This window comes from Eublepharis macularius, chromosome 5 (genome assembly GCF_028583425.1).
Source record: "Eublepharis macularius isolate TG4126 chromosome 5, MPM_Emac_v1.0, whole genome shotgun sequence".
NCBI lineage: Eukaryota > Metazoa > Chordata > Lepidosauria > Squamata > Eublepharidae > Eublepharis > Eublepharis macularius.
Window position 1 is genome coordinate 52,749,223 of NC_072794.1, and position 22,810 is coordinate 52,772,032.

The 22,810-nt window shown below is 43.4% G+C and overlaps 1 protein-coding gene across 1 annotated transcript in view; it reads right to left on the reverse strand.

The window, feature by feature from the left end:
* DPYD (dihydropyrimidine dehydrogenase) overlaps positions 1 to 22,810 on the reverse strand; it is a 765,031-nt gene that overhangs the window by 370,991 nt on the left and 371,230 nt on the right. Inside the window, exon 13 of the mRNA XM_054980010.1 lies at positions 7,079 to 7,294. Coding sequence (XP_054835985.1) covers positions 7,079 to 7,294 — 216 coding nt within the window. The remainder of the gene's footprint in view (positions 1 to 7,078; positions 7,295 to 22,810) is intronic.

Genomic DNA, 22,810 nt, shown 5'->3' on the forward strand with positions numbered 1-22,810 from the left:
AAGCATGGAAGGCATACCTCAGCACAGAGGATGCATGTCCTTTGGAATTCTGCTTTGACATTGGAAGTATGGGATAGGGTAGTGACTTGGCCTAGGATGATAAAGCCCTTAGTTTGACTCAACCAACCCCTTCAATTGCAAAAGGTTTCATGCACTTCAGTTAGATAAACAATATGCATACTTGGCATATTTATATTTATTGTTTAAAAAACAAGTTTGTATCACACTTTTACTACTTCTACAATTCATTTTTGCTTGTTTTTTTATACCATGTTTTGTTTGTTTAAATTAATTTGAATTATAGTTGTATCTCTTGTAAGCTGCTTTGGGTCCCTGCTCTGGAGGAAAGTGGAACAAGAAATTTGCTAAATAAATAAATAAATAAATAAAGAGAGTGTTTATTTTTGAACACAAGCCTTACACAGTCGGGTCTGATTTTTAAAAATAACATCAGAAAAGGGCTGGCATGACTGTGACATGATAGAAAGCAGCTTCTAGAGGGGACACTATTTTCTCACAATCAACTCCATCTTGAGAGAGATTTCAGCATGGCAGTGGCTGAAGGACACTGCACTCTCACAGCTTCTCATTTAAACTAGACTCCTGGCCCATGTAGCTGCTTTGCGTGGGGAGCAGCCCAGTTTAAAAGAGACACCGCCTGAGTGCAAAGTCCCACAACCAGCAGCATCCTGAAATCCAGCTATAAAGTCATTTTAGAAAATTAGTTCAAGTTCAGAACTTGCGGGGGGTGGGAGGGGTGCTCTGCTTGTTGTTTTGCTTCGAAATGGCTAATATCTGAACTGTAATTATCAGAATGTTGATCGTTACACAGAAACACCAGTAACTAGGAACTAGGAGCCTTAGAAGAAAAAGCTGAAAGTAAATGTATACTTTTGCAAGTGTTGAAAGGCATTGGGGGCAGGGGAGAGCGCAAATACACAGCTCTGAAGCAGTATCAGTGTAAACCAAAGAGACAGTGGTGGTGAGGCTGAAGCATATGAGGGCTAGAGGGTGATGGTTCAGAAATATGGTCAGTAGGTCAATGGCTTTGCAAATGTACTGTGTAACTGGGAATGGTTGCACTGGCGGCTATTACAGCACCTTAATTAAAGAAGTGACTGCTCCAGTGACCCAGAATTAATTCTGGGCTGATAACAATCACACATAACCTTCTGGGCAACTCCAGGCCTGGAAAGACACATATGCAGAAATGACCGGGAGAAAGACAGACCCACCCCACTGTATTTTTAAAAATAAATAAAATACATGTTTGAGAAAAAGCATGTATTTTTCCAAGGTATGGAACTAAAGACAAAAATGCTTTTAGATTCAGATCTCTTTCAGTAGTCAAGTTTTCAAGGTAATTCTGATAATTACAGCAATATTAAAACAAGCAATACAATATTCAGTATTTACAAAGGAAAAAGAAGTCAACTCAGTCAGAAAAAAAAAACTGTACAATATCAAAATCTATCTAAACTGAGGTCCTTTTCACACTAGGACTTTAAAGCGTTACAGTATCTGTTCTGCTTCCCATGTTTGCAGGAGTTTCACACTTGAAAGGTAGTCATGGGATGCAGTACCAATGTTTGTCCACAGTATCCCAGATTTTTCTCCCTGTAGATATACCGTGATGTTATTTTGAAGCCGCTGCCGAGTCACATCTGGCCCAATTAATGTCAGTGCGAATTCTATACTCCCCTTCTGCTTCTCTTCTCCCCTCTCTCCTTTTCCCCAGGAGCGAATTGGTCTATGCAGAATTAACCACTCCCACCCAACTCAGCTCTCCTTTTCCACCATTTTTATCAGTAAAGTGAGGTAAGGGTCATAAGGCTGCTTCTCCATTGGCTTCCTTCCTCCTGGGTATGCAAGCACTCTATTATTTATTTATTTATTTTCCGGAAGCTAGGAATGATTTCTAATTTTGCTGGTTATTCCCTGCTGGTTTTAAAAACCAGGAAAGGGTTAAATGGCTGCTTTTCCCTTCCTCCCAGGCATGTTTCAGGCTTTGCCAAAGAGAAAAAAACCCCAAGGGTTTGGCACAGCCCTTTGGAAGCAAAGCTGCAGGGAAACTGCCTGGAGGAGATGAAACAGCAGCATTTTAACCCTTTCCTAACTTGGCTTAAAAAAAAAAAAGAGAGTGGAACAAGCATGAAAAGTATGTTTTCCCCCAGAACTCCACCACCAATTGCCTCTCCAGTGGGCATGGGACAGCCCAGTCAGCAAATATGGGGGATGGGGGTGGGTTCCAACATTGCAACATTACTATGCCTGCTCAAAGGTTTTTTTTTTTAAGTGTAACATGATTTGCAAAGCCCTAAAAGCCCAAAAGTGCACCAAGGCTTCAATGCCTGTCTAAAATGAAAAACAAGATGCCAAACTGAAACTGCCTCAGACAGAGTGGAACATGAGGGTGCCATGCCAAAGCCATTGTGATTGTGACGAATGCTCATACATGGCGGTTTAAACTGTAAGTGCAAAAAGGGCCTGAGAAAAGCCCTAAAACCTGTTGGAAAAGTAATAGTCTTCATATAGGGTTGCCAGCCCAGCACTGGCAGCCCACAGGAGGTTTAGAGGAGCAGAGACATGCAAATAGGTTTAAAAAGATCCTAGAACATCGCTCAAATATGATGATCTCCCTTTTGGAGTTGTACCATAAATGATGATGAAACGTCAGAGTCACACCTATCCCCCTACCCTTTTTTCCTTGCCACTGTACTGAGCAGTGGTGGGCAATCATGATCTTTATTTTTTTCAGCCTGTAGAAAACTAGCACACGAAAGCTATACAAACTGCAATAAAATACAAACATTGCAGGTAGCTGTGTTGATCCATTAGCAAATATGATGCCACATTTTTCCTTTACTTTTGCTTTCTGCCCTACAAGGGACCTTTGTTATCTTCCTAGTGCTGGAGGCAAATCTGAAGACATGCCAGCTTCTACACTTCAGAGGAAGATATGCCTCTGCTTTATCCCTGTAGCCTTTCTGGCAATCTGAGATCTCATTGCACTTAGCATGGCCTAAGGTAATTGATCTTCTCCAATTTAAGACAAAAATGCAGACTGGATCTTTCCCCCATCATGTTTTCTAGCATCTTCCTCTGTTTTTCTTTGTATCCAGCCTGAAAGAGTTCTGTCAGATTCTCAGATTTCACAAGGTGTTTCTGCACATCCCTATCCAAGATTGAGGGGGAAAAATGTGCTGCTCTCTGTGGGTTAGTCAAGCTGTGCTGTCATATCCAATGAACATAAAAACTATCACACAAAACCAGCCAAGGATGCAGGTAGCTGTGCTGGTCCAAAGCAAAATCCCCAAACAAAAGCCATGTACTACTGCTTAGTAGGACTGAACAAAAACAACACAAAACATTGTGTAAACTGGAAGGAGAAAAGCCAGTATTTCAGGCCCTGATCTTAAGGCCTGTTGTGTGCATCCTGTATCAAATGCCAGATGAGTGGATCAAGTGGTGCTGCAAGGTGGAGCTGGTGTCAAGTTGCCCTTTGGGCCTTCTGGGAAGAAAGAGGAGAGGACAACGGAAACCTCAAACAGAAAGTATAAAAATAGTAGTTTTTTTCTAAACAAAATGTCGCCCACTGGTCCTTTAAAAGGCTGAGAACTTAAAATGTGGACATAGGTAACTATCGGATTGGTAGAACAAACCAAGAAAATGATGAGGATTAAAACAACCAGAATTGTTGCTGGGATTGTCAGACACAGAAATAGAAATGTGCCTTCTCTCGTCAGAAAGTTGGTCTATGTAGCTGAATGTTGTCAATTCTGATTGACAGCAGCTCTCCAGGCTCTGAAAGATCTTTCCCAGCACCTGCCACCTAAGATTCTTATTGGAGATACTCAAGATTGGGGCGCCCAATTCAGCATTAAATCTCCAGTTCTTCTTCAGCTCCTTCCATCAGTACTCTCTAATGTCATTATTGCCCTTCTGGAAATTCTTATTTTATGGAACCAAAACTGCACAAAATTAAACTCGGACCCAAAGATGAAATTTAAGTTCAATATTTTGAAAAAGTTAAAAACAAAACAGATAATTTCTCTAAATCAAAACATTAAATGTGATTTTTTTTAAAAAAAAATGCAGCCTCCTTTCACTCTGGCTCTAAGTGGGTGGCAATTTAAAAATATATGTGTAACACTCAATAAAACAAAAATTTCCATTATAGATATTCTAACAAGTTTCCACGCAAGCTAAAGGAATTTTTTTTAAAAAAATTCTGTGGGGATTCCATCTGTTCCTTGAATATAATATAGCCGAACTCACTCCTACATGACCACCAGAGGCCAGTCCATTCAAAAAATATATAAAAGGCTTCCCTCCTACATATGCTGCATGGAACAGAAATATTAAATTTGTATATGAAACCATGGAACAACCATAAAACAGCATCCTGCCATTTTAATCCCTGCCACTGACCTTAGAGATCCCATAAAGAAAGAAAGTATTCCCAGAAAATCTGTACCAGCCAGAATTACCATTTTGAGTCAGATGCAAAACCCATGCCTCCCTTCAACCTCTGCTTCCATCATCCTTTGATTTGTCCGAATCTTTACTGAGAGAAATATGACTAGCTGAAGACTGTCTATTTAAAAGGAAATAAAACTTTTATTAGCAAAAATGGTATTGTCTGAAATAATTCCTGAAATTTTAATTGACGCATTGTTTGCATGAAGGACTTTTTTTGCTCATTAGTTGGACACAATCCTTGAAGAATAAGTGTTTTTTTGAAATAATACATACCACCGGTGAGAGCTTGTGCGGTACAGCAGCTATGAGAACAAGCTGTGATTCATGAAGCTCTTGGGGTCTTATCTCCCCCTCTAACACAAATTCAGTACATGGCAAGCGACTTTCTTTTAACTTCAGCTTCCATAACAACAACAAATCTTTAAGGAATCCTTGTAATCCTTAAGGAAGGATTACAAGATAATATATGTAAAAAGCTCTGAACCTCTGAAAGTGCTATATTAAAGCTAAGTACTATTATTAGCAGCAGCATATAGTACTTTTCAACTACTCCTGCTGGGAACAGCTAGCACCACCAGCAGCTTTGAAAATACAGGTGAAACACTAAAGGCCTCCCCTTTGGTCTCAGTGCTTAATTCTTAAACAGAGAGATGCCAGGGCTCAATCCGACTTGGGTGCTATTGCTTCCTTCTGTGGTGCTTTTCCATTTACCTCTAGAAAAGCATAATATCATGTTAATGTTTAGATGTGCTGAACGATATTCAAATGTGAGTCCAGCGGTTTAAAGCCCTTCACGGACTGGGACCAGCATACCTGCAGGACCACCTCTCCCATTATGTCCCCTGCAGGGCATTGTGCTCTGCAGACAAGCAACTCTTGGTGGTCTCCAGCCCGAGGGGACATCCGTCTGGGCTCGACCAGGGCCAGGACTTTTTCTGCCCTGGCCCCAGCCTGGTGGAACACTCTCCTGCTGGAGATCCGGGCCCTGCAGGACCTGTTACAGTTCTGCAGGGCCTGTAAACGGACATGTTCTGCTGGGCCTTTGGCTGAGGACCAGCAAATGTCCTCTCCCCTTCCATCTAAGACCACCACTTTTTCTGTGACTGCCCTCGGCCATGTGTTATGCCTATATATTATGGCCCATATGCAGCCTCCTGATTGTCTATCTCAGTAGCCTATATATAAGGCACCTGGACTATTCCAATGACTGTTTTAAGAATATTACTGATTTTATAGTTTTTCTGATTAACTCATGGTATTGTATGGATGTTGTGAGCCGCCCTGAGCCCATTTGTGGGGAGGGCAGGGTATAAATCAAATCAAATCAAATCAATCAATAATTTTTAAACGGATTTGTACCCTGAAGTTCAGGGCAGCAGGAGGTGCTCTTCTACCAGGATCTTTAATTTAAATGGCTATGATTATTTTCAGGGAAGTTACAAAGTCATTTGAAATAAAGAAAAACTCTAGCTTTTCTTACCTTGTTTAGGGGCATCCTTGGAGGTTGCAAGGAATGGAGTCTGAACAAGTTCATTCTTACAAATATCTATTTTGATGCTCTAATGAGCATCTAATATGTCATCTAAATATATTATAAGTAGATTTCTAGCTCCTGTCCATGTTTCTGAAGAAATCTTATTTTGCAAAAGGTTCACAGTTTTTTCAGCATTACTTAAACGATACAATTCTAAGATCTTACCGGCAATCCTATATGGGGCACCATTATGGCAGCATGTAATTGCTAAAGATCTTGAAAGGTTGCAAGCTAGTTTCTTCCAAACCATCTTGGGAATTCCCAGTTGTGTCTCCAATTTAGTAATCAGACTAGAAATTAGACTGTGCTCCTTGCTCCTTACAAACAATCACATGGAAATATGCTATTACAATGTAGTTAAAAATATTCTTACTAGAACCCTCGAGTCAACTAAAACATCTAATGAGGAAGACTTATTTTTATCATCAAGTGTAAATGCCTTTTTTGACAAACTGTGGACTGGGATTTTTGTTAGATGATAACCTTTTTAATTTCTATTCATATTATTTATTGAAAACTATAACAGAAGTAATTTTGTCACACAACTGATCTGCGTTACTTACTGATTCAAACAGGAAGTATTATCCTTTGGGTTATGGTTTTATTCCTACAACTTCCTTTACACTTGCTAATTATTTGGTTACCATAAAAAATCCAAAACACAGAAGCTTAATTCTTTTGTCAAGATGTAATTCATTCCCAAGAGCCATATATACAGGAATGCTCAAGGGTATTCCCTGGATTGAAATTGTTCTTGTGTGTCTGGAACAATAGAGACCATCTCACACGTACTGTTATATTGTCGTTTATTTACTAAAGCTAGGCGTCATATATTGGGTCCTCTTGTCAACTCTGATGTTCAGTGCTTTAGTAATTATATTATTTTGAAACTGTTGTTTTCAAATGATGTGGGTTGGCTAGAAGCTGTTGCTAGATTTCTTGCATATGTTTTTAAATGATCTTAGTATTTATTGTTTTACTGATTTGTTCCTTCTGTTTTATCTATAATCCCACCAACCTACGGTTGAAAGGACTGAAAATGAAATAAAATATTTCTCTTACCTTGTCTAGGGAAAATGTTTTGGTCAGTGCAAATCCCCAACCTGCTTCAAAAGCTCGGCGGATCATTGGTGAACTTGTTGTTGGAGTTGCACTGGCAAGGCCAAAAGGATTTGGAAACTTCAGACCAGCCACTTCTACGCTGATGTCTACAAGATCAATGGGAGTGTAGAAAAGAGGCAGATGTGGTATAGAAGAAACCTCAACACCATACAAAGACTGTAGAAATAAACAAAAAAAATTAATCTTAGTTGTATCCTTCTCTTTCTCTAAGGAGCTCAGGGTAGCACAACTTGAGGCTGTCATGTTTAATCCTCACAACAATTCTGCAAAAAAACTTTAATTTGGATAAGGCCATCTACCAAGCCTCATGGCTGAATAGTAGTTGGAACTAGGGATCAACCCTAACTGAAACCTGAACCAAACAGACCCAATAATTAATGCTCTCTCAGCCCCACCCACCTTACAGGGTGATTGTTATGAAGATAATAATGACATACTTTGTAAACCACTCCGAGTATGCATTAAGTTGTCCTGAATCGAATAGAAATTAATATAAATATAAATGCCTTAATTTTTCTACAAGAAAATTATTCATAAATGCAATAGTAGAGAGCAAATGAGCTGAAAAGTCCAGCACCTAGACTACCTTAGCATTTGAGAGGTTGGAAAAAATAAATGTTGAATAGAAAACAAATTTTGTACTTAACAAAAGCAATTATTGGGACAAAAACAGTCTCACAGTAGGACTGGCAGGCTATTTAGATATAAACTTAAACATTATAACAGTGAAAACACTGGCATTCTTCAGCGCATTATCATCATATGCATTATAGCATATTAATCGTGAACAAAATTAGTCAATTTTAACAAGAAACATCTTTGAAAATATGTTACAGCATACACAGGAGTTATCACTGTCTAATGTTGTAGATGTAATTATCTTCATACGACATAAGTGACTAAAAATCTTGTCCTAAAAAGCATTTCACTCACTTTAAAAAAAGAAAAAAACGTTCCTTGGCATATATTTTTTTCAGTGCTCCCCCAAATTTCTGGGCTTTCACACTTCTAGGGTTGGCCCTTAGGTCCAGCTGTCTGTCAACTCCTACACCATTAGTTCCCAGTGCTTTTGCCACCTGATATTTTACAAGTATTAGAATACAAAAATATTTTATGCATTCCGTTTAAATTTTTGAATATATTCTGTTTTCAGAATAATCATAATGCTGAAAAATGTAATTAAAAGAATGAAACAATGCATTGAATTGATATACATGCCTCATCAGTTTCAAGGTAAGTAGCCATAATGAGGGTGCCACATGCTCACCCAGAGATGAGTCTGTCACTTTAACTGTTTATGCATGATGAAATAGTAGCTATTTCCCGCTCACTTGAAGTACCAGTCCCTTTACTCCTCTGACTGCTAAAGGAAGCAAGCAAGTTTGCAGCCAGCAAAAAGGGCGGGTCAAAGACAATGGGATCACTGGGGCAGCTGAGCTGAGTGCCACTGTTCTGCTTCTAACCCCAAGCTCTTAAAGCAACAAGAAGAGTCTCCAGGTTAGACTTACCAGCAACCCAAACATCCACAAAGAATGACAAGCTGCATGAGACTGAAAGATCGTCCAGGATTACTCTTTGAGGCAGAAATAGTGCCTTTCACAGATCAATTTGCCTCACATTATGCCATAAATACAGATGTTTGGGTTTTTTAAAAATGTCTTTGTCTTTGGTCTTCCCTTTTCTTCCTTTTCAGCCCTGCCCCCCCTTCAAGTTGTATAGAAATTTCTGCAGTCTGATAGGTTATTTTTGGCTATGACAAACACTTCCAACAAAATTGCCAGCTCCTTCATAGGCTCCTCAAAGAAATAATCTGTATATGAAGGACTGGCTTGATTCCTGGATTCTTAGAAACCCAGAACAAAAATAAATAAATAAATAAATAAATAAATAAATAAATAAATAAATAAATAAATAAACAGCTAAAGAAAATAAATAGTGCTAAAATATATAAATCCAGCATATATACACAAGAGTTTGCATCCAGCAATTTCTGGTATCAATTCTTAAATGTAAAAGGATAAAATTTGAAAGGAAAAAAATTACTTGATGGTATCCCTGTACATGTAGTTACTTCACTTTTTAAATATATGTTGGCTAGCAGTGGCCGCTGGAATCTAGTGGATGTTGAAGAGCTGCCACCATAACATCCCAAAGGAAAAAAATAAACAGACAAATGGAGACACCACAATTTCACACTTTCTTGTATGGCTGTGTTACTCAATGCCATTTGGGGACAGAATTTTCCTCATACAGTTTCACTTGTTTGAGGTTGTACTTCCTCAAAAATCTCATTTAATTTCTTGTAAGACCATGGAAGTGGTGTTCCCTAGGATAACAACCTCCCCTCGTTTAAATACAAATGCACACAGTAAATTTCAGAATCCTTCGCTAGTTGTTCTCTCTCTCCCTCAACAGTCCCTACCCTACTTGTGTGAGGAAACAGTGGCTCCAGTCTGGCATGTGGGTGGAAGGCAGAAGAGTTTCTCTCTATTTCCACCTGCCTTCCCCATTCTTGGTCTCTGCCAAAACCACATCCTAGGTGCAAAGAAGAAGCCTTTTCTAATTAGAGACAGTTTCCAATGGTTTCCCTGTTTGAGTCAAATACCACTTTAGACAACTGTGCAATCTCAGCATCCTAAAGAGTGTTCCTCAATAACCCTACCAAGTAAACCCTACCACTATCCCACTGCAGTAATAGCAATAATAGTGAGTGACATCTAGAGATGGGCGCGAACAGGAAAAAAAATGAACATGACGTTCGTTGTCATCCACGAACAGGGACTAACAACCACGAACATGGCCCTGTTCATGAACATGTTCATGGTTGGCTGTTCGTGGGGGCCAGCAGGCTCTCCTCCAGCCAGCATCCAAGTCAAGATCCCTACTGCACCACTCCCAGAAACCTGACGTGAGCAGGCACCAGGAAAGGTATCAATAATAAATAATAGCTTGGTCCCAGAGCCTGGCAGCCTGGCAGCCCTGGAACTTGAAGGGGTAGATCTCTATCCCACCACACACAAAGAAAATTCAAGCTCCAATGCACTCTCTCTGTCAAAATGCCAACAGCAACTGTCTCTCCCCCTCTCCACTGTCTGCAAAGTCAGAGCTGGGAGCCCCCCTCCCTCCTGGTCTTTGCTCCCTTGTTGTAACAAATTTGGAGCTCCACACTTGAAAGGAAGACCTGCCTATCAAGCTAAATTGGACTTAGATTGGGGTTTCCAGGGCAACAGCAGGCGTTCAGACAATCCCTGCCTAAGTTGCCAAGGGAATTGATTGCAGGTGCCAGACTGTCTGGCTTGACGTACAGCAACGAACAAGGCTTGCAACGACCACCTGTTCATTTAGAATGGGGCCTCACAAACAACTTGTTCGTGAACAGCAGATTGGGCTGTTTGTGGCCTTTTTTTGTTCGTAATGCTGTTCGTGCCCATCTCTAGTGGCATCACATTCCTGAGAGTCTTAGCCAGTCTTGCATTTAAGGTGAATATCTCCTACATAAATTGCCAATCTCTCCGAATTACAACTGATCTCAGACTAGGAAGATCAGTTCCCCTGGAGAAAATCACAGCTTTGGAGGGTAGAACCTATGATATCATATCCTTGCTGAACTCTCTCCCAAACTCCACCCTTCTCAGATACCACCCAAAGATCTCCAGGAATTCCCATTCTGAAGCTGACAACACAACTTACAGATTTGGTGAAAAATGCAGGGATTTCCCTGCTACCTCCTACATCAAGTCTACAGAACAGGTGACAAAACTATAGCAGACCTAATTCTAATACTTTGCCTCAGTATAGTGCGTTCAGAATTAAAAGTGCTTCACAAACATTATCATAGTAATCTTTACAACAGCCCTATAAGGTGGGCCATGTGTAGACCAGGCCTTACCTTGAGCTCCAGACAACAATGTAAGTAATGTCTTAATTTTGACTATTTACCTCTCCTCATCTTGCATACTATGAAACTATACACAGAGTTAATGCCTCAACCACCTGCACATGTCTAAAAATGCAATGCTTCATCAGCCATCTTTTCTCAGCAGCTTCTGGCACATGTAACCAAGCCCTTTACAGCACCTTATTGACCCCTTTCCTCTTTTAAATCTCACTCCAAAATATTTCTATTCTTCCTCTCTTGTATTTCTATTGCTCTCTCATCTATTATTTATTATTTAATTCTATAATTGCATTATTTACAGTCAGTCAGGGACACTATTCAAATTAAAATTGCATCACTTTGCAATACATTGTGACCCGGTACTGGATTCTTCAAGCAACTGAAGTTCAAAGATACACTTATTCAACTTATGAAAGTCCAAGAAGTAAACCTGTCTGTTGTATAGAATTAACACCAAACTTTCTTTTTGGAATAATTTATGATGAAATTATCTCTGAAATATTTGAAAAGGGTGTTCCTTTTTTTAAAAAAACCCTGGCGAACTAACTCACACATAATTTATTTATTTTCTCGGAGAGGGGACAAATGGATGCTGTATGTAACATAACACTAATGAAGAGCCCCTAAATCTATGCTAAGGTGAATCTTGAATATGAATACTAAAAATATGCACAAATGCCACTGCTTTATACTTAGTCTAACTGCTAGTCCATATAGTTCAGTACTGCCTGTTCTGACTGGCAGTGCCTCTCTGGGATCTCAAGCAGAGAAAGACATTTATATGACAACCTATTAACCAAAGATGATATGAATTAAACTGAGACCTTCTGTTCAACACATATAGTCTACTGATAAGACACAACCTTTATTCAGCTGCATATCTGGCCCAGTGGCCCACTATGATTTATTAATTGCCCAAGCATTTTATCTTTTTAAACTGCAGGCATAAAATTAAAAATCTCCGAAGAAATAAAATGGTCCAAAACGGGGGTGGGGGTGGGGGGGTGGGGTCTCAACATGATGACTATGGGTGTCATGGCACCCACCAACATCTTTCTAGGTGTCCACCAACTGTTTTCAGAAAGTGGGTGGAACCATGTGGGGGTTCTTGTCCAGCAGGACTTCTAATAGGTCACTGGAGTTGTGATTGGCTAAGTGGAATAAAATAAGCTTGTTTCAGTTCCAGCTGCCACGATAGTGTTGGTTTTATTTTCTCTCACTCCTCTTTCTAGTGTATTTTTAAAATTAGCAGTCTTCTCCAGGAATTTCCCAACCACTTGGGTTTCCTCTGCGCATATGGTTTTGCCTCCTACAGCAGCCATCTTATCACTGGTTCTGCCTCTTGTGGTAGCCATTTTGTAATTGCACCCACCACCCTTTGTCAGAATTCAAAAGGTGCTCGTAGGCTTTCAAAGGCTGGGGACCCCTGGACTAAAACTTATTTTAGTGGTTTTAATGCTTTAGTGGTTTTAGTGATGGTGAACATTTAGGGAGGGTTTAAATGCATCACTGATTGTTCATTGTTCTCAGGGTTAACCAGCATGTGGTAGGTTCGTGAGATATATAAGTAGGGTTGCCAACTTTTTAAACGCACAAATCTGACAACGGGAAGGCACCACACCAGTGCAAGATCAGTCAGGTCCAGGAGCAGAGCCCATGTTTCCAAGGGGAGAGCTGAGAGGTCAAAGAAAACAGCAAAGATCAATGGGCAGAGCCAGCAGAAATACTAATTCTGCCTGCCTGCCTGCCTGCCTGCCTGCCTGTGATCAGGAAGGAAAGGGAAGCAGCAAAGGCAGTTGGAAGTACCTGCCATATTTAAGAAGCTTGAGGCACAAAAAGTGTCTGCACTGAAATGGAACAAAATTAGCTACAAATGTATTGGATTATTACTGAATATCAGCAGACCTGGCATCTATACTCCAGAGGCGAGACTTAGTTCTATTGCTTTCAAAGGGCAGTAGCTCTGATGTCTAAGTTTGATGGTAGGTCTAGCACTCATTGAAAATAACTGAAATAACTCCGCCAAATCCTGAAATTTCAGAAGATAAATGTTGGAAATACTGAAATTTCAGGAGTGCTATGTTACATTTCAGGTACTCCTGATTAGACATGGGCACGGACAGCATTACGAATGCAAAAAAGCCACGAACAGTCCAATCGGCGGTTCGCGAGCAAGCTGTTCATGAGACCCCATTCTAGAGGAACAAGTGGTCATTGCAAGCCTCGTTCATTGCGTTTATCCGCGGTTCGTGAAGCCAGACAGTCAGGCACCTTCAATCAATTCCCCTGGCAATGGAGGCAGGGACTGCCTGAACTCTGTCTGCACTCCTTCTGTCGCCCTGGAAACTCCAATCTAAGCCCAACTTAGCTTGATGGGCAGGCCTTCCTTCCAAGTGTGCTCCAAATTGGTTACAACTTGTTACATGGGAGCAGACACTAGAGGGGAGGGAGGGGGAGGGGGTGTTCTGTGGCCATGGAAACTCCAATCTCATCCTTGCAAACCATGTTAGGCATGGTTTGTCAGACTGCACAGGGAAGCCATTGAAATTCACAAGCATAAGCAAAACTTCAACAGGAAAGAAGAAACCTTAAGAATGAACAGAGCATGGTTTCCAGTTCTGAAAAACACCAGGCTAACAAAACACTCTACACCCTGCAGGGAAGATTAGCACATCAAGCACCAATCCATATGCAAAAGAACCTCCTCAGGATACAGTGAAGCCTCCCGCCATTAGCATTCCACACCCTGGGAAACTCTTACAGGATGACTCAGCTCAACCCCACCCCTCCTGAGTAGATATAAATGACCTGCCAACATCTTTTCCACACTGTGACACTGAGAGATCTCTGTCTTTTGGTGCTACACCTCTGAAGATGCCAGCCACAGCTGCTGGCGAAACGTCAGGAACTACAATGCCAAGACCACGGCAATACAGCCCGGAAAACCCACAACAACCATGTTAGGCAGTTCCGACTGCCAACAAACAGACCTGCTTTTCTCTAGGAGACCTCTGGTTATAAAAGGGCACTGCACTCCCAGTTCTGGCTTTCAGTTTCAGCAGGCAGTGGAGTGGGACAGAGCTGTTGCTAGCCTTTTGGGAGAGAGACAGCGAGAGTGTATTGGAGCTGGGATTTTTTCTGTGTGTGGTGGGTGGGATAGGGATCTATCCCCTCTAGTTCCAGGGCTGCTGCCAGGCCCTGGGGCCAAGCTCAGTGGGCACCTTGGCAGAAGGCTCATACTGATTATTATTATCAGCGCCTGATCTAGTCAGGTTTCTGGGAGTGCTGGGCTAGCGTTCTAGCCCCTCCATCTGGTTCCAGTGTTGATGCCAGGCTCTGGGGCCAAACTCAGTGGGCACCTCAGCTGAGGGCTCACATTATTATTAGTGCCTGATCTGGTCAGGTTTCTAGGAGTGCTGAGCTAGGGCTCTAGCCCCTCCTTCTGGTTCCAGGGCTGCTGCCAGGCCCTGAGGCCAAGCTCAGTGGGCACCTCGGCTGAGGGCTCACAGTGTTCTCTCCTTTTCTTTCCTCCTTAATTCTTGTTTGCTGGCACAATGAGGCTTCGGCCAGGGGCCAAGGGTGGTCATGGGGGGAAGTGCAAAGATGCTGTCAGCTGTCGCCACTTTTGGCCATGAAGGACAGCTCAGCTGCTGTTGCGCACATGGTTGTACAGTACTGCATGGTGCCCCCTATCCATGGCACCTTCTGTCCCCTCTGAGCAGGGGGGAATGGGTCCTGCACCGCGACTCACATCCTTTCCATGAAGGCAGGAAGGTGGGTCATGTCATCTGCCACCGCTGCCCCGCGACTCAGTGGGTTTCACAGCTCATGGCTCGTCAATGAAGGAGCCTTCTCGGTCCTGCTCTGCGATGTGGCTGGTAACCCTTTGTCCCCCTCTCCCTGACAAGTTCCCTGACGGTCCCTCTTTCAACCTCTCCCTCTCCGGAACCGCTCAGATGCCTCCCAACCTCTCCTGTCCTGCCCATCCCGTCCTTTCTGCGAAGGCAGGAAGGTGGGTCATGTTGCCTGCTGCCTCTGCCCTGTGTCTCAGTGGGTTTCTCAGCTCATGGCTTGCCAATGAAGGAGCCTTCCCGGTCCTGCTCCGCAATGCGGCCGGTAACCCTTTGTCCCCCTCTCCCTGACAAGTTCCCCGATGGTCCCTTTTTCAACCTCTCCCTCTCTGGAACTGCTCAGATGCCTCCCAACCGCTCCTGTCCTGCCCATCGCATCCTTTCTCCAAAGGCAGGAAGGTGGATCACGTCATCTTCTGCTGCTGCCGCTGCCGTATAACTCAGTGGGTTTCTCGGTTCATGGCTCACCAATGAAGGGGTCTTCCCAGCCCTGTCCCTTGATGCATCCGGTAAGCCTTTGTCACCCTCTCCCTGACAAGGTCCTGGTCCCTCTTTCAACCTCTCCCTCTCTGGATGGTGCCCAAACGACCCTTCCCCACAACTTGTCCTGCCCATCGCGTCCTCTCCCTGACAAGTTCCTGGACGGTCCCTCTTTCAACCTCGCCCCCTCTGGATGGAACCACTGTGACTCTTCCCAACGACCTCTCCTGTCCTGCCCATCCCATCCTTTCCACAAAGGCAGGAAGGTGGGTCATGTCAGCTGCTGCTGCGTTGGCAAACAAGGGATAGCTAAAAAGCTGTTGCTGGTATGGTTGTGCCGCATGGTGCCCCTCATTCCATGGCACCTGCTTCCCCTCTGAACAGGGGGGTATGGGTCAATCCCACCTTTCTGTGAAGGCAAGAAGGTGGGTGCTGTCTGCTGCTGCTGCTGCTTTTGGGCACGATGGGCAGCTCAGGAGCTGTTGCACATATGGTTGCACAGCACGGTGCCCCCCCATTCCGTTAGCACCTGCTATCCCCTCTGAGCAGGGGGAAATGGGTCCTGGCCGCGACATCCATCCTTCCAGTGAAGGCAGGAAGGTGAGTGATGCTGGCGGCAGTCTGCCTGTACTGCCTGCACAGGTAAGCTGTCTGAGTGGTGTGGAATTGCCGTCTTCTGTAGTGTGCACTGAATAGACTGCCATGTCTGTGACGGCATGCCGGTTGGCGATGCAGGGGGCAGTCCACAGCTCCCCATGTGGGCACATACCTGTCTGCCCACAATTCCCTTTCCTAGGGGAACCGATGCCTCCCCCATGATGGGGGGGGGAAGGCATCCTCCACTGCCTCGACGGCCAGCATGTGAGCCTCTGCTTCTACATGTTAGGGGCCGGCCCCACCTCCCACCCTTGGTTCTTTCCTTCCAACTTCTTAATGACGGGATAATGCAGATATTTATGCAATCCACGTATCTCCCCAATATGCCTGTACATGGTATCCATCTCTCCTGTCAATCCAATACAGGTATTCAATGTATCCATGCATCCCTCTATCCTATACAGCTATCCCATACAGCTATGCACCTGTCTATTGAGAAACCTATCTATCCCATGTACGTAAACATCCAGTGCTCCATGTCCAGTCATTGTGTTTGGGTGGCAACAGCCTCTGCACCATGAGAGGTGTGGACAACAGCATTGGCCCCGATGCCATGATGTCCCCATCTGGTGGACATATGTTGGTGTCTCTGACCCACCAGGGTGTGAGTTTGTGTGTGCAAGGCCTCTGCGTATGCCATCATGTCTTGCTGGAGGGTTTTCTTTGCATGGAGGGTTTTCATTGCAGACTGTTGCTGCTGGGTCATTTGGTTATGCTGTGGCTGCCAACATGACCCACCTTCCGGCCTTGGCAGAAAGTAGCCTCTGGGAGGCCTGGCGGGCAGGCACATAGAGGGTGCCGCTGGCAAGCAGCCAACCCCCCCACCCCCTAGAGGGGAAGCAGCCTGCCACCACCTCCCCCAGCCCACCAGACCCGGCAGGTGCCGACATCACCCACCGTAATATCTTAGCAGACGGTAGCCTCTGGGAAGCCTGGTGGGCAGGCACATGGGGGTGCCGCTGGTGAGCAGCCAAACCCCACCTCCTAGAGGAAAGGTGGCCCGCCAGCACCTCCCCCAGCCTGCCAGCAGCCAACCTAACCCACCTTCTGGCCTTGGCCAAAAGAAGCCTCTGGGAGGCCTGGTGGGAGGACACATGGGGGATGCCACCAGCATGTGGCCACACACCCTGCCCCCTAGAGAGGAGGCAGCCCACCACCACCTTCCCCAGCCCACCAGACCTGGCGGCCACCGGTCTCACCCACCTTCTGGCCTTGGCCAAAAGTAGCCTCTGGGAGGCCTAGTGGGCGGGCACATGGGGAGTGCTGCTGGTGAGTGGCTAAACCCCCCATCCCCTAGAGGGGAGGTGGCCTGCCTTCCAGTCCACCACTTGTATGGGGCCAAAGTTAACTGGTGGCTCCAATTGTATCGAGTGGGAGTTTCCTGGGGGCGTCAGATTTGAGAATGTATAACTCCAAGATCCATATTGCAAACTTGGGTGATGGCTGGAGGAGAGCCTGCTGAACACTCCCTGTGAATATGGGCTCTCTAAGTCCAGCGGTAGCCATTCTGGCCCCCATGAACAACGAACACCGAACATGTTTGTTAACGGGACATGTTCGTTACTGTTCATCTGTTTGTGTTCATCGACAGCAACGAACAACGAACAGTGAGTTCATTTTTCCCCCCGTTCGTGCCTATGTCTACTCCTGATCTGAAATGCACTGTTTTAGATTGGAAATATCTAAATGCATGCCTATGGTTTTTACAATTAGAATTCCCTTTTGCTTTGCTAACAGTAGTAAAATCTCAACGAAGACAGTAATATTTTTTAAAAGTTATGGGAATTCCACAAGGAACAATGTTTAGAAACATGAGACACGGCTCACTTGCATTACCAAGAACTAACTGAGGGGCAAATATTTTAACTCCCTGGAAGCCCCCACCCTCCCCAATCCAAACCCTAGAATGCCAACTGGTCCCAACCTAAACTTTTGATTATAACTTTCAGCAGGATACTTAATGAAAGCTTTTTGTAGCATAGGAATAGTAGGTAGCAGTTTTCAAATGCTGTCCTATAGTGAATATATCCTAAATGCACATCATTAACAAAAACTGCAATAAAAGCTTTGATAAAATTGGCAGGCTGAAAGCTGAAACATCCCATGTATTGGAGACAATGCCAAACTACTCTGTGAATGTATTTTTATTTCAAACTGGAGTGGCTTCTACCATCTGAACACTGCAGAAGAATGTACACATGCAGATGAGAAAGACAGAATGAATGATGTCCTCGCCCGATAAAAAAAAGCTATGTTGCCTTGACCTGCCTCTAAATTACAACTTTCCCCAAATCATGCCCCAAATCTGATGACTAAAATTGCAACCAGTCCAAATACTGGTAAAGCAATTGCCAAATTATAGTAATCGCCACCACAGCAACCAGATTTTACAGAGCCTGCACACCCAAATAAATGCCTCGTGGCTACCCATTCATCTAGCAGCTGGAAAGATGACACTTGACATTTGGAAACTTTCCTGTGAAGATTGCTGCAAGGCTTTTCCCATTAGCTTCATGGTGAGACGGTAAGGTCGAATAAGCTGCCTCAAAACCTGTAAAAGGGTAACGGAAACACTCTAATATTAAGCCTGCTTGATCTAAAATTCCAATTGACAAGCTACGAATGGTCAGATTTCTTCCAATGCTCTTTGTACAGTCCAAAGAAAATATGAGCTTTACTGTAAAGTGCAGGTCCAACAAGTTGTTTGGCAGATGAAAAAATAAGAAGAAATGCACTAACACTCAACAGTTGTCTCACATACTCTAAATGAATGGATTACTCCTTTAATTTGATCTTGTTTTTATATTGGCATCTCTTCATAAACCCCACCCCATCAGAGCCAGTGGTTCTACAGTTTGTGCACTTGAAAAAGAGAGCTCTGACTTATCAAATCTTATGCTAAAATAAATGTTAGTCTTTAACATTTATTAGATTCCTGCTTAATTTTGGAGTTAGAGGAATTAGATTCCTGCTTAATTTTGCTACAACATACTGACATGGCCACCCCTTTGGAATTAGTACGTAGCAGAGGTGTATGCTGAAAGCAGATTATTGTTTGCCCTTGGGAAATGCCACATACTGTGAGGGGGACTTAAAACTTAGCTTTATTGCTTAAACTAAGTGTGCAAAACTGCCTGGATGGGAAACCACTTGGCTATCCTAGGCAAATGTGGTAATTAAATAGCATGTGGCCTGGACACAGTGAACTAGATATTTTATTTGTTAACATTACTTATAATCCGCTTTTCTCACTAAGATATAAAGTGGATTACATATCACTGGATGTTCCAATAAAAAATGCAACAGGGCTTGGAATTGCACAAAAATTTGAAAATAAGCAAAAAATCTGATACGTTGAATTATACAGAATGATGCCGGAGCACATTTACACCAACGAACAGTACACAGTAGACTACAGTCCCTTGTCCCTCTACCCAAACATCTTTATGAACCATTTTCTTACAGTACCGCCCTCCTATCTGGATAAAAAAGCTCTCCTGGATAATTCCGTTTTTCATAGCAGAAGTCCAAGACAGCAGGAGCCCTCCTGACCTCATCAGGCAGGCCATTACATGGGGAGGGGTGGGGGACGATGCAACAGAGAATGTACATGTATGAACAGTTGTTGATTTTGCTCCTTTGCAGAGTGGCACCTGCAGAAGGCTCCATTCAGATGAGCAAAGCTCCCGTGGTGCAGCAGAGGGAGAGGCAGTCCTGTAGATATGAGGGGCCAAGGCCATGAAGGGTTTTGTATTTGGTAGTCAAAACCTTCAATTGAGCCTAGTAACTGATGGGTATTCAATGGAGTGATTGCAGAATAGGAGTAATGTGCATGCTCTGCCTAGCTCTTGATAATAACCGAGTAGTGGCATTCTCCACCAACTGGAGTTTCAAAATTGACTCTGAGGGAAGACTATGCAGAGTGCATTGCAGTAGTGTCGATGTTACTGTAGCATGGATCCAGGTAGCTAGGTTGTCTGTGTCAAGGTGGGGGCCATTTTCTGGTCTAAACTGAGTTGGAAAAAGGCATCTTTTGCAATTGCATTAACTTGATTCTCTATCAGCACTGCTGGATCCAGTATAACTCCTAGGGTCTTAAACAAGTCAGTAAGGGTCAATTGAACCCCACTGAAAGTGGGAAGCACAATGTCCTTCAAGATCTCCACTTTCCCAACCAGCATCACTTCCATCTTGTCTGGGTTCAGTTTCAATTTGTTTGTTTTTAGCCAGACAAAATGTGCTAGAAAACACAGTAACTTACTATTGCTCTCCAGTGCTGACCCACTCATGTCTGATTTCTCCTTTGCTCATGCTATGGTGATCATGGGAGAAACTTGTGTATGCATAATGACCCTCTTTCCTAGGTACCAAGCAAATCAGCCCACACAGCCCACTATTCCATGTTAACATACGTGTGTCTGTGTATACACAGATTTATTGTCCTAATTTGAGTGCACTGATGCACACGTGGATGTACTCTGACTCTGAAGCAAGAACATGGATGATAGAGAATGATCTAAATATGCATCATCATGTGTTTGGCTGTGAACAAGCCAAAGTTTAAGAAAGGCAAGGTTACCCCTTAACATACAGTATTCTTTGATCACACTGGTATTATTCAGAAGTTGGAATGATACCTTTTATCTTTGATTGGGAAGTTAAAAGGCAGCACATGCTTTTCAATAAACAAGGGTGTGAATGTGTTTGGGCAGTGCAGGTGATAATCCTGAAAATAACAATTAAATATGCTGCCAACCTACTGAATAGAACACACAAATGCTTGAACATAAAACTCACAACATTGTGGGGAAGGGGTAAGGCATTGTGTAAAACCTTACAAGAAGCCTCCAAGGTAGGTAAAAATTATAATATCCATATACAGCAGAATATACTGACTTGCCTTATAGTGAGAGCGATATAGCAGAAAATACTGTTTATCCTAATGTCACTTACATATATTGAGATGAGATGTGAACCGGTGACTTGTCTCAGGGCTGGCAAACTGGAGGCAAGCTAGGAAACTCAGAGCCAAAACGAGAAGAAATACCTAGGTTCAGCACGTGTTCTCTTACCTCAAGGTTTGCCGGGATCTGTAGGCGTCCTGGAAACTTAAAGTTTAGCATTTACAGAGCAGCAGGAAGGGAAATACAGGCGCCTGTATTTCCCTTCCCCTTCCTGCTGCTCTGTAAATGCTAAACTTGTTCTCTTACCTCAAGGTTTGTTGGGAAGTGTAGGCGTCCTGGAAGCTTAAAGTTTAGCATTTACAGAGCAGCAGGAAGGGGAAGGGAAATACAGGTGCCTGCATTTCCCTTCCTGCTGGCTCTGTAAATGCTAAACTTTAAGCTTCCAGGACGCCTACAGATCCCGGCAAACCTTGAGGTAAGAGAACACGTGCTGAACCTGGGTATTTCTTCTCCTGTGTTTTGGCTCTCAGTCTCTGGCCAAGTGATAAGTTGTTCAGAGTGAGAAGCCAGGACAGAATCAATAGGTTTACTGGGCAGATGGAACCTTATTGGCCCCATGTCACCTGATCTCTCTTGAGCTGCAATACTTCTTTCTGGTCACCTTGGTAGTGCTTATTCACAGAAGAAAATAATTGTCGCTCCTTCTTCTAGCAAACTACCATTCAACGTAGACAGTAAATTGCCCGGATCAGATCCCTTTTCTGGAGTCTCCTGCTTGAGGTCTCCGCAGATTTCCAATTTCCTGTCTTCCAGCACAAAATTTGAGTCACTATATTAACAGCTCTAAGCAATCACACACATTTATGCTGGGCCAGCCTATTATTATGTGCATCCTGTTTAGCCTAGTAACAACTTCACTGCAAGAACCGCTATACCTCATGCTGCAAATGGTGCAGTTTTTTTCTTCGTCTTCACAAAACCCTGCAATAACACAACTAGCATCTAGCCTAAGTTATAATATGAATAGCTCTTTTTCTGAAAGGATTCTCGATTCTGAAGAGAGAAATATCTTTCAATCCATGGGTAGCCTACATTTTGTAATTCCGAATATTCTTATGGATATGCTCTTCCAAAAGCTACAGTTTTCAGGAACATGGCACTATGTATACCAGTATTTATAGCACTCTCCTTTAAAGCCCCTGGACTAAAACACCACAGATAAAGCTTCTTACAAGCATTCCTTTTAAAATGTTTTGTGCAGTATGGTGACATATAGGCAATTGGGTCTAATTCTGCATAAGGATTTCACCACAAATTACTCAATACAATTCCCAACTAAAGTAAACAGAGCTAGAGCCAGTGCAGAAATTTAAACTGCATGATCTAAATGCTGAAAATTACCTTGTGAATGATAACCAAGTCTGCATCACCAGAAACTTCCTAACAAAATAACATTGCAGGCTTCTTGCAACAGCCTAACCTTAGCTTTGACTTATGCCTTGGATAAATACAAATGTATTCTGATACACAAGTAGGGATCCCATTCCCCCAGTGGGGGCAAGGGATCCCTTGCTTCCACCTTTAGCCCCCCCCCCATTGCTTACCTTGGCAGTGGGGGAAAAGGTGGGGAATGGGCCTCCCAGGCATGCTCTAGTATTTAATTCACTCTAGTATCTACTGCAGGTCACAAAAAATTCACCCCACCTTCACCCAGCCAGGATCAGAAATGGAGCAGGTGGCAATGCCTGCCCCTTCTTCATCCAATGGGGATCAGGAGCGGAGCAGGTGGCAATGCCTGCCCCCCCTTCACCCATCTGGGATCAGGCACGGAGCAAGTAGTGATGCCAGCCCCCCTTCATGCAGCTGGAATCAGGAGCGGAGT